The 13669-nt window shown below is 42.0% G+C and overlaps 1 protein-coding gene across 5 annotated transcripts in view; it reads right to left on the minus strand.

Moving 5' to 3' along the window:
• STX17 (syntaxin 17) overlaps positions 1 to 13669 on the minus strand; it is a 91582-nt gene that overhangs the window by 25078 nt on the left and 52835 nt on the right. For all 5 annotated transcript variants that reach the window (XM_072153061.1, XM_072153056.1, XM_072153058.1 and 2 more), the window contains 2 exons: positions 3026 to 3230; positions 1452 to 1543 (listed from right to left, as the gene is read on the minus strand). In XM_072153061.1, coding sequence (XP_072009162.1) covers positions 1452 to 1543; positions 3026 to 3230 — 297 coding nt within the window. The remainder of the gene's footprint in view (positions 1 to 1451; positions 1544 to 3025; positions 3231 to 13669) is intronic.

Genomic DNA, 13669 nt, shown 5'->3' on the forward strand with positions numbered 1-13669 from the left:
TACGGCCATACACTTCTATGGGCTCATGGCACCGTACCGCTCCGTAGCCCCTAAAAAGATAAGAACTCGTCCAGTCTTACTACATAATACAGCGCCGTGCGGCAGAATATTTCCAATGGAGAGGGGCAGGGGTGAGCTGCGCTCATCCCCTGCTTCTTTCCGCAGCTCCGATGTACTACGGTACGGCGGGCATACATTGTGTGAATGTAGCCTTAAGAGCTATATTAGTGAGTCCATCGACTAATCCCATATATATGGGCCAACACCAGTATACATGTAATCACAGTATATTGAAACAGAGCTGGTGTCAAAAAACCACTGCAGTATTTGAAATATAAAAACCATGTTTTTATTGATATACTCTAAAACACACTTAAAAAACACACCCAAGTGTGTTTTTTAACACATTGGGTGTGTTTTTTTAAGTGTGATTTAGAGTATATCAATAAAAACTTGGTTTTTATATTTCAAATACTGCAGTGGTTTTTTGGCACCAGCTCTTTTTCAATATATTGTGTAGCCTTAAGAGCATAAGAATCATGAACTGCTGAATAGGAGATGTGAGCTTGTGTACAATAAACAAAGTCCTAGTGGGATTTAGCACATAACAGTGCAATCCCACCTTTATGACATTATTTGCAGTATGTGTTAAGTACATGTAATAAAAGAATTTTTGTAGGAATTTTTTTGTGTACCCAAAAAGGACATTGCTGCAAGGTTTGAATAACAAGCTGAGTAACAAGGCTAAACAAACAGACCTTGCAAAACTGTTCAGGAAGTGACACTTGCTGAAACGCTTAGGGTCAGGGTCAGGGTCAGTTACTAGAACAGTAAAGTCATTGATGGCTCATATGTTAGAGGGCCTAAGCATTTGTGTGAGTCAAAAATACATTTTGTACACAGACTAATAAAAGTTACATTTTGGTGACCTTTATCAAATCAGTAACACATCATTAATTATTCTATAAGGACGTTTACGTTGATATATTAAATTGATTCAGTGCAATAGTTTAAGCATGTGGACTAATGCACTGACAGTTACAGTTAGATCCTGCCAGAGGCAGGATCTGGTGGGACCTGGCATCTGGTAGCCCTGAGGCACTCATCAGACCCTTGGACTGCCATGGAAAAAATTGGATCCCCCTGATAAGCAGCTCAGTGGTCCAATTCAAAGGGGTACCCTTACATGCCTTGATCATGCTTGACCGTGGCATGTAAGGGGTTGACACCCTTGTTTGGAGTTATCTTGGGTGTTAGAGGAGGGTGTCAATTGTAACATACTGCTGACACCCGCAGCTTCTGGCGCTGACACTGCTGGTGATCATTGGTTTGTGAGAAGGGGTTAATAATTGAAATGGATGAAATTGGCTTAGGTGTAGGTCATGGGGTTTGTACCTAAGTGGGCTCAATAACCTACAAGAAATGCAAATAAACAGTAAGATGATATATACCTTTTCTAGAGTATTCCATGATTCAGATGTATTCACATCTTCAGTAAATGGTGTGTCAATCTGGATTTCAGAATTACTCTTATAAGAAGCCTCTAAACATGATTTGAAGAGACAAATAATAAAATGATTGGATTAACAGTAACAGATTGGATTAATGAAACAATATTTGTTGCATACTTGTATATACATATATTCATAATTTTATAAATGCCTAGCCTCATTTTGTCAATCAAACAGAACTGGGGCACATTTACTTACTCGTCCCTGGCACGTTCCCCGATGTGCATTGTCCGACTGGAATGCACTGTGCCGCTATTCACTAAGACCGTGCGCCCGATTTCCTGCATGTGTCGCTTCTCTGCTCAGGTCCGCCGGAGTTCACCATCTTCTTCTTGGTGCATGTAAGTGCATTGGATGCGACAAAATTTGAAACTTAAATCCTGCGCTTAGTCTGAATGAGTGGGTCGTCCGGCCCCCCATTTCTGTTGCATGAAATCCAATCGCGTACGACAAAATCCCCTTCTAAATACCTGTCAAAGTGGCGCAAATCCGAAAACGTCGGGAAGTCTGACGGAAATGTGATCCGCGCACCGTTAGTAAATAAGCAACAATGTCTTCAATACAATCATTTATTTAGGATTCAGCAAAAAAATGATGTGAACCAAGCAACCTTGCACAAATAATCTCATAATATTGCAAAACTACAGTATACTTAGTGGGGGGATTTATTAACATGGGACATTTGAAGTCAGTTTTGCCATGGACTGAATTTATTTTAAGATGGGCAGAAAGAAACACTTCATAATTTAGCCTGTCCTAGGATTGCAGTTTACTTTTTATGCAAACTCCTTGATTCATGTGATATTGTTACATTTCTGGCAACTTTCTTAAAAATCACACACCAAATTCCCCCTTCCCCACTAAGTAGTATATGCACAAAGACAATGTGTACCAGCTCACTGCTTTACTCCAAGGAAAGGTCAGAAGCATGACTAAGCGTGAGGCCAGAAAGTTGCATGCAGTGGAGTCACAATGGGGCACGTTTACTTACCTGTCCACGTCGCAATCCGCGATCCGGAATGTCCGATGAACATGCACTGTGCCGCGATTCACTACCAGCGTGCACCCGATATTCTGCATGTGTCGCTTCCCCGCTCAGGTCTGCCGGAGTTCACCTTCTTCCTGGTGCATGTAAATGCTTGGCTTGCGACACAATTTTTAAGTTAAATCCCTCCCGCGCTTTGTCAGAATCCGTCGGATTGTCCGACGGCCCTCCCCCCAATTTGTGTTGCATGAAAGATTCATTAGCTAATTTTACAACAGTTCATAAATTATGCATTATGCTCACTAATAAAAAGGAGGCGAAGAAAAAAAATACAGTAGACCCAAAATATTTCCGGCTACTGGATAACCTAGAATACGTGGCTCCTGAATCAGGCAATTTAAAAACACTGAAGAATATTATCTTAGAATTGAACTGTGCCAACCTGACCTTTTATTTCTACATATGCTTACATTAACAAATAATAGAATAGTGTCAAGTTTTTCTTTAGCAAACAACAATAAAAGATTACCTTTTTCTGTTACACTGTTGGGAACATGAAAGAAAGATTCTTCACGTAGCTCGTCAACGGATTTTGAATGAATCTCCAAGAAATCACCGATTGATGCTAAAGCCATATCTTTTACTGGTTGCAGCACTTTTGTCAAGGCTGGGATATCTTCATTCTTAACCTTTAGAAAAAGTGTTTCCATGTCCTGCATATTGGCCCGAAGTTGCTGGTGATAGAAAAACAGAGAAACACCAATTTTTGTTGTTACATTTTAATATATGGAAGATTATATTTATTATTGATGCACTCTAACTCTTTCATGCTATTTCAAGCAGTGTATGAATTCAAGATTGTTTTTCGGAAACATAAGCTGCTAAATGTGTAAATGCACCACAATAAGTTCAGAGGCTGCGTTCACACGTAGCATTTACATTTTGTTTTGAAACTCATAACAACAGCTGAGGAGAAGGGATTTCCCTAATAACATTGCTGCTAGCATACAGTGCCTTGCGAAAGTATTCGGGCCCCCTTGACCCCCTTGGGAGAGGATCTTGGGCCCTCAGAACTAAAGGCTAGTTTTTGGGTGGCCACAAAAACCTGTGTCATAGGTTTCAGCTCCAGGGCATTACCAGCTTGCATGTTGTCCCATGCATGTGGGATGGACTGTGGTGTGGTAACGGACATGGAGCCCATGTCCAGGATGGAGGCTCTATCCTGGGCCTTGTCAGATCCAGTGGAGGGGATCAGTATAGGCAGGGGCGGGTCTCCAGAGACTATCCCCTCCTGCTGCTCCATCCTTGGGGTGCATGTTGGAGACAGGCATGGGGCTTTCTCCATCAAGGCCATGGAGCCCAATGGGGAGTGGGCCTGGTGAATCTCTGCCGCCACCTGAACGGAGTGCCTGGGGTGACTGAGGGTACTCACCGGGGACTTGTCTGTTGGACGGCCCAGGGGGAACTCCGACTTGCGGCAGGCCGCACCGGGTGCCGCCATCTTCCCTCCAGTGAGAGCCACTGCTGCAGGAGTCAGGGCCAGGAAGCAGGCAATTCCCCTGGTAGAGACCTGAGGCTGGGGCGTCACAGGGTTCTGCAGGGTCCCCCTCTTCCTTGGACCCATTGGTGATCCACTGAAGTGGTTATGCTCTCAGAATTAGATTATTATTAAGCCAGCTGACAAGGGGGGAAATGTGGTGTTGATGGTGAATACTATGTTGCAGAGGCTACACGACAGCTTAGTGAAAGCCCCACCTACTCCCCCTTGTCAGCCAACCCCACCTATAAGTTTCAATCTCGCCTCAATTTTTTTCTGAGGATTAAAATGGAAAGAAGGCATTATAGCAAAAAAGACCGCTACTAAGCTTTATCCTCTTCATTGTAAGTATCCATGCTGGTATTCTTTACCAAAGGTGCATAGGTCCTTCCAGGTCGTGCAATTTTGCTTGGGATGGGCTTATTTAGCTCCTATCCCAGTATCTGGACTGACTATTACGCCTATTACTTTCCGGTATTCCGTCATATTTGAAAGACAGAGGGCATTTTCCTCTTCGCCATTCAAGGGTTTGAGTGGAGGGAGGGTTATAGCCTGGTGTCTATAGATGTGGCCAGTCTGTATACCAGGATACCACAAGACCATGTGAGGGAACAGAATCCATTTTGTTATGTGTTCTCCATTTTCCTTTTTCTATGCCTCTATTGTTAGAAAACACATCTGTGCATAGTACCATCCCCTGCGCACACAGATCATCTTACATCCTGTCCAGGGGAAAGGAATGTTACGCATGCCCAGTAAAGTTTCTTTGTTACAAAGATCAATAAGAACTCTCTGCTACCTAAATAAAATTGGAATTGTCTCAAACACATGTGAGGGTGTGATTGATTCTCCAAGCAGCTCGTACTATACAACAATTTGGACCCACATCACATCAGAGCTAGAGATATTTCTCTAACAACTTGGTGCCGTTAAACCCGGATGACTGCACCACTGCTTGAAGCTTACCGGACACTTTTAGGATTATCCTTTCAGGACAGACAGACCATGCAGCTGCACAAATAAAGATAAGAAGCTTATCCTTATTCCCACTTTCGGTGAGTTGCATGCCTATATTGCCCAGTCCAAAGAATCTTGTTATTTTATTTTAAAACTCCATGTGATGTGTGGTAGTGTATATGGGTATTGTATGAGTTTGAACATGTGTGTTTGATAGCGCTTTATTTTGATACTGTACTGTACTGGTTTACGAAAGTAGCATCCTAGAATAGCCCCCTACCTAAAGAGTCAGCCAGTTGGCAGATCGTAAATCTCTTGAGGAAAAGGAGACTGAGTTTAGACAGTCAGACTTTAAAATTTTTTGTGGTAGATCCCAATCTGCTTGAGGGAAGGTGAGACTAGGAAGCAGTTAGTCTGGACAGGCAGTAAGAGGTAATGAAGTTGTGAAGCTGTCCTAGGGAAGATAGACTGCGTTTGTGCCGGCACTAGAGATATATATAGAAAATTATGAGAAATTTGCTAGGTAGAATGAGAGGCAATTCGAAGGGAAAACCAGAAGTACAGATAGTGAAAGAGAGAGAGGGAAAAGAGGCTGTAAAAGTATGTCAGAGAATGTTGAAAAGGGCAGGTATGCCAAAAGATGGTAGTTTGGATGTTAGTAAATGGAAAATGTTCTTAAAAGAACAAAGAGGCTGGTTGTATGATAATGATAATGATGGAAATTGCAAGGAGATGGGAGAAAATTGCAGAGGAAGTGACCAGAGGAGGTTATAAAGAAACAGCTATAGGAAATTGTGTGTTGTATGAGTGTTATGGCAATGACAGAAAAGGACCTATCGCTGGACAGACAAAAGACAAAGACAAAAGGGAAAAGTTAAACCCCCACCCTATAATGGCCCTGGGGGATGGACTTGCAGAGTTTGTGGAAACAAAGACCCAGACTGGAGGCGGACATGTGCTGTTTGTGGGGCGCTTAGGCCCAACCCCACACTGGAATATATCCGGTCATGAACAGAAGTAGTAGGAACTCCAGGGACGCCACATGCATTGATGCATTAGTAAACCAGTGGAATGAGGATGATGGCACAGATAGTAACCAGACTGGTAGACATTATCACATCCCACCACACGCCACCCCAACTGGTCCTATGCTGCCAGTACCTTGTGTGCTGTTTCCAGTCCAGCCACAGCAAGGACAACAAGTATCACAAACAGTTCAAGTGACTGAATACCGTCCTTGGAAGCCAGGAGATCAACTGGCTATGTTAAAACTATTCTTATGAAAAGTCACAATTTGCCAAACTATTAAAATATATACAGTCCTCTTATGATTGTACATGGCAGGATTTAGAAGACCTGGTGAAAGTAAAAGCTGACTCCCCGCTTGCATACATATTAGAGCAGCAAACAGACGCATAAAAATGCTAGACTGAGCACAGATGGTTGGAGATGGTTGCAAACTAGACCTTCAGGAATAGAGTACTGTGCAATGATACATAATTCGGCCCAGGAAAGGTTGGCAGAACAATCTGTTAATTTAAATGATAACAAACAGGAGAAAGGTGAAAGTGTTGAAAAGTCTGCCGGAATGCAGATGAGATGCTCAGATATGGGGTACTCTCCCCTTCAAATGTTGGATGTTAGACTGTTAGGAAGTGCTTTTGTGGATGGTATGCAAAAACCTTTGAGGGATGGGCTTGTAACTGCCTGTCCCGAATGGAGGAGCTTAGATCCTAAAGATTTGCTTCAGGTGGCAAAAGGAGTAGAGAGCCGTTGTAGTAGAATACCAAGGGGTGTGTACGTCTTTCAGGGGTGTGCCTATGGAACACGAGGCAGAGGACAAAGAACCAGGAAGAATATGGTTTGTTTTAACTGTGGAAAACCAGGCCATGTAAGGAAATTTTGTCCTGAGCCACCTTATCAAACAGACTCCACCCAGGGTTGGGCAACTGCCCAATAGGAATTTGGCAACCCAGTAGTAGGCGTGCAAGCTGTTGTAGTTCCACCCAAACTTGGACCTGCACCCATGGTAAAATTGACTTTACCAGAAGGGAGGGAACTTGACTTTTTAATTTATACTGGGGCAGCCAAGTCTGTTGTGCACGCAGAGAACATCTTTCCTTATGAAGTGACTGATGATTTTGTTTCATGTGTGGGAGTGGATGGCCGCCCTGTTGACACCCCATTGTCCACCCCCCTTCTAGTGTCCATTACACCCACACATGAAATAATTACACAATTCTTGGTTAGTGAAACTTCTCCTGTTAATCTCTTAGGTGCTGATGTTTTAGAGGCCCTGCAAGCTCATATTCATTTTGAGCCAGATGGTACTGTATCTTTAACTCCAGGAGTGGATGATGATCATGTATGTAGATTAGGAGCCTTTGTGTTTTTGTATAAGGTTGAAACACCTCCTGAGTTAAATATTGACCTACATTTGCAATATTTAGAAAGAGTACCATCAACGCTGTGGCCCCAGAACAAAACAGATATTGGAAAATTGGCTGTGCCTCTGGTAACTGTTAATGTGAAACCAGGAGTAAATCTACCTAGGATCCCACAATGTCCCATCAGTCCTGCACAAGAGGCTGCAATTGAAGTGACTATTCAGGAACTCTTAAAAGCAGGGGCTATAAAACCTACTGTATCCCCCTGTAATACCCCACTGTATCCTATCAAGAAAAAAAAGAAAAAGGCCAGCCTGTCACTTACAGGATGGTTCATGATTTGAGAGCAATAAATGCATTCACTGAAGCCATAACGCCAATTGTTCCCAACCTTCTTACCTTGCTTGCACAAGTGCCTCCAACAGCCACCTATTTTATTGTCATTGATTTAAGCAATGCCTTATTTTCTGTCCTTTGCGCCCTGATTTTTATTTGCTTTCACTTTCAAAGGGAAACAAAAAACAAAAATGTCACAAAATCTCAAACCTTAACCTATTATGTAAAAGAAAAAACATTCGATAGGGGGGGGGGGGGGACGGCGCAGGGGAACACAGGTGAGAAAGTCCAAAAACACCTAAAGATTCAACAGAAGAAAGAAGTATATTGTTCACCGCATCAACGTCCTTGCCCGCTCTTTATTAGCGCACATCAAGCGCCAAGAGTGAAGTTAGATTAGACAGTACCTTTCTTGATGGAAAAAGGTGTGCTAGTATTCCACGCTCTCACTCAGCTTTCCTCCGGTCTTGCTGGACGAAAACTCCGGATCAGTATACTTGGGATCAAAGGGAAACAGTATACTTGGTTGGTTTTACCACAAGGTGCGCAAAATTCACCAACCTTGTATACTGCAGCTATGTCTTCTATACTACAGAATTGGTCACCTCCAGACTCACAAACTGTGTTGTTGCAGTATGTTGATGATCTTCTTTTGTGTTCTCCATCCCTAGAGATGTGCCTGGAAGCAGCAGTGTCCCTCCTTTGTTTTCTAGCAGAAAATGGATGCAAGGCTTCTAAGTCCAAATTACAGTTTGGTCAACAAAAGGTTGGCTCCTGCTGAAATACAATGGCCTAGAAAAACAGAAATCTTACTGAGGAGAGAAAGAAGGCTATAAGTTTCCTACAGGTCCCCCGTAATCTGTCCCAGCTTAGGTCTTGTATCCTATTGTCGTCCATGGATCAGATCTGCCTTCCAGACAATGAAGCCTTTGTATGATTGCCTGACATCTAAACCATTTGCCTCACTGATGAAGCCATTGATAGTTTCCATTCATAAAAACTAGCTACTGTCTCTGCCCCAGCCCTTGGGACCCCAAATTACAACAAACTATTCTCTCTGTATTGTACTAAAATGAAGGGACATGCCACTGCAGTTCTCACCCAGTTACATGGCCCTCAGCAGCGACCAGTGGCATATTATTCTGCTACGCTTGATCCAGTTGCCCGTGGAGCACCTTCCTGTGTAGGTTCCTTGTGGCTTCAGTTCAACTACTTCTGGACAAAGCTTCTGAAATTGTTCTGGATTACCCTGTAACCATCTACACTCCACATGATGTGCATGGTATTTTAGCCCAAGTACAACCTAAGCACATCTCCATGGCTAGAAAACTGTGGTTGCAATGTGCCCTCCTTATACCCCAAATGTCACTTTGAAACGTTGTACTACCTTGGATCCAGCTATATTACTTCCGCTAGATTCAAAAGGGGGGAATGATGAGAATAACTTGTATCTAAAATTGTTGCCCTCTGAAGAAAAAGATGCTGTTTTATTACCACATGATTGTATTGCCTTAATGGCACAAGAAACTGTGGGTTTTTAACATGTAAAAGATAAACCGATAGTTAATACACATTTTGAGTTTTTTGTAGATGCCTCGAGATATCAGGATGGAGGCCGATTCTACACCAGATATGTAGTGGTCACACAATATGAGGTAATAAAAGCAGAACCACTCCCGAGCCACCTGTCTGTACAGGAGGCGGAGTTGAAGGCACTGACGGAAGCGTGTAAAGCAGCAGAGGGTAAGACGGCTAATATTTATACCAACTCTAGGTATGCTTTTGGAATGGCTAATGACTACGGCCCAATTTGGAGAGCTAGAGCAGTGATGGCAAACCTTTTAGCGGCCAAGTGTCCACCGAGGTGCCAACCAAAAATTGAAGCAGTAACTTATTGCTCCCTGTTCAACAACTTACAATCATATTGGCCTCTTGAGGACAGCAACACAGTAGAAAGATGGAAAAATGTCACAATTTCAGCTTCCTTGCAGTTACCTTCTCTACACAGAGATTCGTGGGGCCGGTAGGAGGTCCTCCATAGATAATTCAGCCCTGTCTACTCATTTTCCCACTTCCTACAGTCCCAAGTAGTAAGTATCAAAATATGACTGAAAGCAGCATTTTTTAAGTTGCTTGGAACTGCAGGAAGATTCTTTGAGTCCTGTCTGGCATGCTGGGGCGATGGCCTGGGTGCCAACAGAAAAGGCTCTGAGTGCCGCCTCTGGCATCCGTGCCATAGGTTCGCCACCACTGAGCTAGAGCATTCCTGACCTCAAACGGTAAGCCAACGCTGAGAGCGTTAAACAGCTTATGGAGGCATTGATGTTACCCAAAGAGCTAGGTAAAGTAAAAAGTCAAGGCCCACACTAGAAGTGATACTTTTGAGGCCAGAGGTAATGCTAGAGCAGATGAAGCGGCTAAACTAGCTGCTAAAAGCCTAGGGAAAAGAAGCCTATATCAATACAAATACAATATATACATGTTATGTCATCAATAAACACAAGTGACCCAGTGCCATTGAAAGCCATGCATGCCCATGCCATCATGTTGCCTCCACCATGTTTTACAGAGGATGTGGTGTGCCGTGGATCATGTGCCATTCCCTTTCTTCTCCAAACTTTTTCTTCCCATCATTCTGGTACAGGTTGATCTTTGTCTCATCTGACCATATAATACTTTTCCAGAACTGAGCTGGCGTCTTGAGGTGTTTTTCAGAAAATTCAACTCTGGCCTGTCTATTTTTGGAATTGATGAATGGTTTGCATCTTGATGTGAACTCTTTGTATTTACTTTCATGGAGTCTTCTCTTTACTGTTGACTTAGAGACAGATACACCTACTTCACTGAGAGTGTTCTGGACTTCAGTTGATGTTGTGAACGGGTTCTTCTTCACCAAAGAAAGTATGCGGCGATCATCCACCACTGTTGTCATCCGTGGACGCCCAGGCCTTTTTGAGTTCCCAAGCTCACCAGTCAATTCCTTTTTTCTCAGAATGTACCCGACTGTTGATTTTGCTACTCCAAGCATGTCTGCCATCTCTCTGATGGATTTTTTCTTTTTTTTCAGCCTCAGGATGTTCTGCTTCACCTCAATTGAGAGTTCCTTTGACCGCGTGTTGTCTGGTCACAGCAACAGCTTCCAAATGCAAAACCACACACCTGGAATCAACCCCAGACCTTTTAACTACTTCATTGATTACAGGTTAACGAGGGAGACGCCTTAAGAGTTAATTGCAGCCCTTAGAGTCCATGGTCCCATTACTTTTGGTCCCTTGAAAAAGAGGAGGCTATGCATTACAGAGCTATGATTCCTAAACCCTTTCTACGATTTGGATGTGGAAACTCTCATATTGCAGCTGGGAGTGTGCACTTTCAGCCCATATTATATATATAATTGTATTTCTGAACATGTTTTTGTAAACAGCTAAAATAACAAAACTTGCATCACTGTCCAAATATTTCTGGCCCTAACTGTATGTGTGCCACACCATGACAATCCTCTTTATGGATTTGGTAACTGCAAACATTGCTGGTATCCATCGTGTACCTCAGGGAGACTCCCTGAGCAAAAACTCATCTGATGCCCCCAAAAATATAAAAAGTGTGTATTTATTTAAATGTACATCCTAATGTACATATATACCGAGAAATTGGTATATAGATAAGGTTCTACAAGTGGTGCGCTTTGTATAAGTCAGCAATAATGCGGAGCAGCCCCGGCCGGTGGCTGCAAACCCTTTAAACAGTTCCGTTGGAGTGACGTCACTCAATCTACGGGTCATCCAAAGGAACACTTCTCCTCAATGTGTTTTCGAAAGTCACGGCTTTCTTCGTCAGGAATGAGAGGTATGTGTGCCACACCACGACGATCCATCGTGTACCTCAGGGAGACTCCCTGAGCAAAAACTCATCTGATGCCTCCAACATTATAAAAAGTGTGTATTTATCTAAATGTACATCCTAATGTAGATGAAAAAAGTATGTAATAAATAAAAATCTTTTTATTGATACAATTAAAAATATATGAAGAATATGTATAAAATATGTATGTATATATGTACACCTTCTTTGAAAGAATATGTCTTAAAGGAAACCTACCACTTGAAGTGGCAGGTTTAAGAAGAAAACACCGAGCACCAGCTTATTTTTGTTAGTGTTTTAAAACGCTGTATCGCGGTTTAAAACACTTTTTAAACTTTATAGCCGGTGCTGGGAGGTACGCGCTCGGCGCTTACCATGGGCGCGGCTCTCCTTCACTTCCTATGTAGCCGCGCGCACGGTCGAGCGCATGGTAAGCGCCGAGCGCGTACCTCCCTGCGCCGGCTACAAAGTTTAAAAGTGTTTTAAACCGCGATACCGCAGTTTAAAATACTAACAAAAATAAGCTCCGGCACCAGCTCACTCTGAGCTGGTGCTCGGTGTTTTCTTCTTAAACCTGCCATTTCAAGTGGTAGGTTTCCTTTAAAACATAAATAAGTGTTAAAAAGCAAATAGCTCTATTTCATGATTAAGTCCATTAGGGGCCAGTGTTTCTAAATTAAAAATCCATTGGTTTTCAGTGCGCGACATTTGGTGGATAAAATCTCCTCCTCTCCAATTCTTTTTTAATTTTTTCTAAACCAACTGCTGTTGAACCAGTAAATTTATTCTGATGCTTCACTTTATAGTGTCTAGAGAGAGGGTGTCCTTCAAACCCTCTCTCAATATTGTAAATATGTTCTTTCAAACGTTTTATAAAAGACTGTATAGTTCTTGCTATATATAATTTGCCACATGGACATTGAATACAGTATATACAGTAATACTCTTTGTGTGGCAATTTATATGTTGTTTAATTTTATACTGTGATCCTGTCAAACCTTCCTTACTAAAATCTAAAAGGTTATTTTAATTTTGTGTTTTTGCAAACCTCACAAATACGACATGGAAATAAGCCTGGATGATGTCGAAAATTCTTATTCACCTGTGCATCAGTTACTCTATTTCCGTGTATTGTGGAGGCCACTAAGTTCCCAAGGTTCTGTGCTCTTCTAATGAATTTTGTTTTTTCTTGGGATAAGATCACCAATTATCTTGTCTTCGGTCAAAATATGACAATATTTATATATAATTTGTTTAAAAGCTCCCCCATCATTTGTATATTGTACAATAAATGGCATTTTCATGGCTTTAATTTTCCCATCTATATTTTTTCCTGTCCAGCAGGGGTTAATTCTTCCTTCTTCTGGATCTGTATTTTTTAGTAATTAACTTATAGGAATATTAGCTATTTCTGTTTTTACAGAAACCTTTCTGAATATCAACTTCAAAAATATGTACAGGAATTACCCACTTACCTGAAGGATACTAAGCATATTTTGCATTTACTAGAAGAGGTAGGATGGGAGCCACATTTCATTATGGGGACACTTGATGTCCCTTCTCTATACACAGTAATAGAGAATAACAAGGGGTGTGAAGCAGTTCACCAATTTTTGAAGCAAGCAGGAGAAATATCCAAAACCCAAATAGAGTACTTACTAGAGTACTTACTAGAATGCATACTCTTCACCAGAATTACTTTGTGTTTGATAACATATTTTATGTCCAAACATGGGGAACAGCCATGGGGACCAGTTTTGCACCCAGTTATGCCAATTTATATGTAGAATATTGGGAATCCCAATACATTTTTGTTGGCGACTCACTGGTGGCGGACCTGGTCCTCTGGCGCAGATTTATTGACGATGTGGTCTTTATTTGGATAAGTTTTATCCAACTTAAACCAGAACAATTTTTTACTAGAATTCACTCCAAATTTCTGTTCAACTACAGTAGATTTCCTAGATCTTACCATTTATGTGGAGGACAATCTGCTAAAAACAAAGATTTATAGCAAACCCACTGAACAACATATAAATTGCCACACAAAGAGTATTATATGCTGTATTCAATGTCCATGTGGCAAATTATAAAT

The sequence above is a fragment of the Engystomops pustulosus genome, chromosome 5 (assembly GCF_040894005.1).
Source record: "Engystomops pustulosus chromosome 5, aEngPut4.maternal, whole genome shotgun sequence".
Taxonomy (NCBI): domain Eukaryota; kingdom Metazoa; phylum Chordata; class Amphibia; order Anura; family Leptodactylidae; genus Engystomops; species Engystomops pustulosus.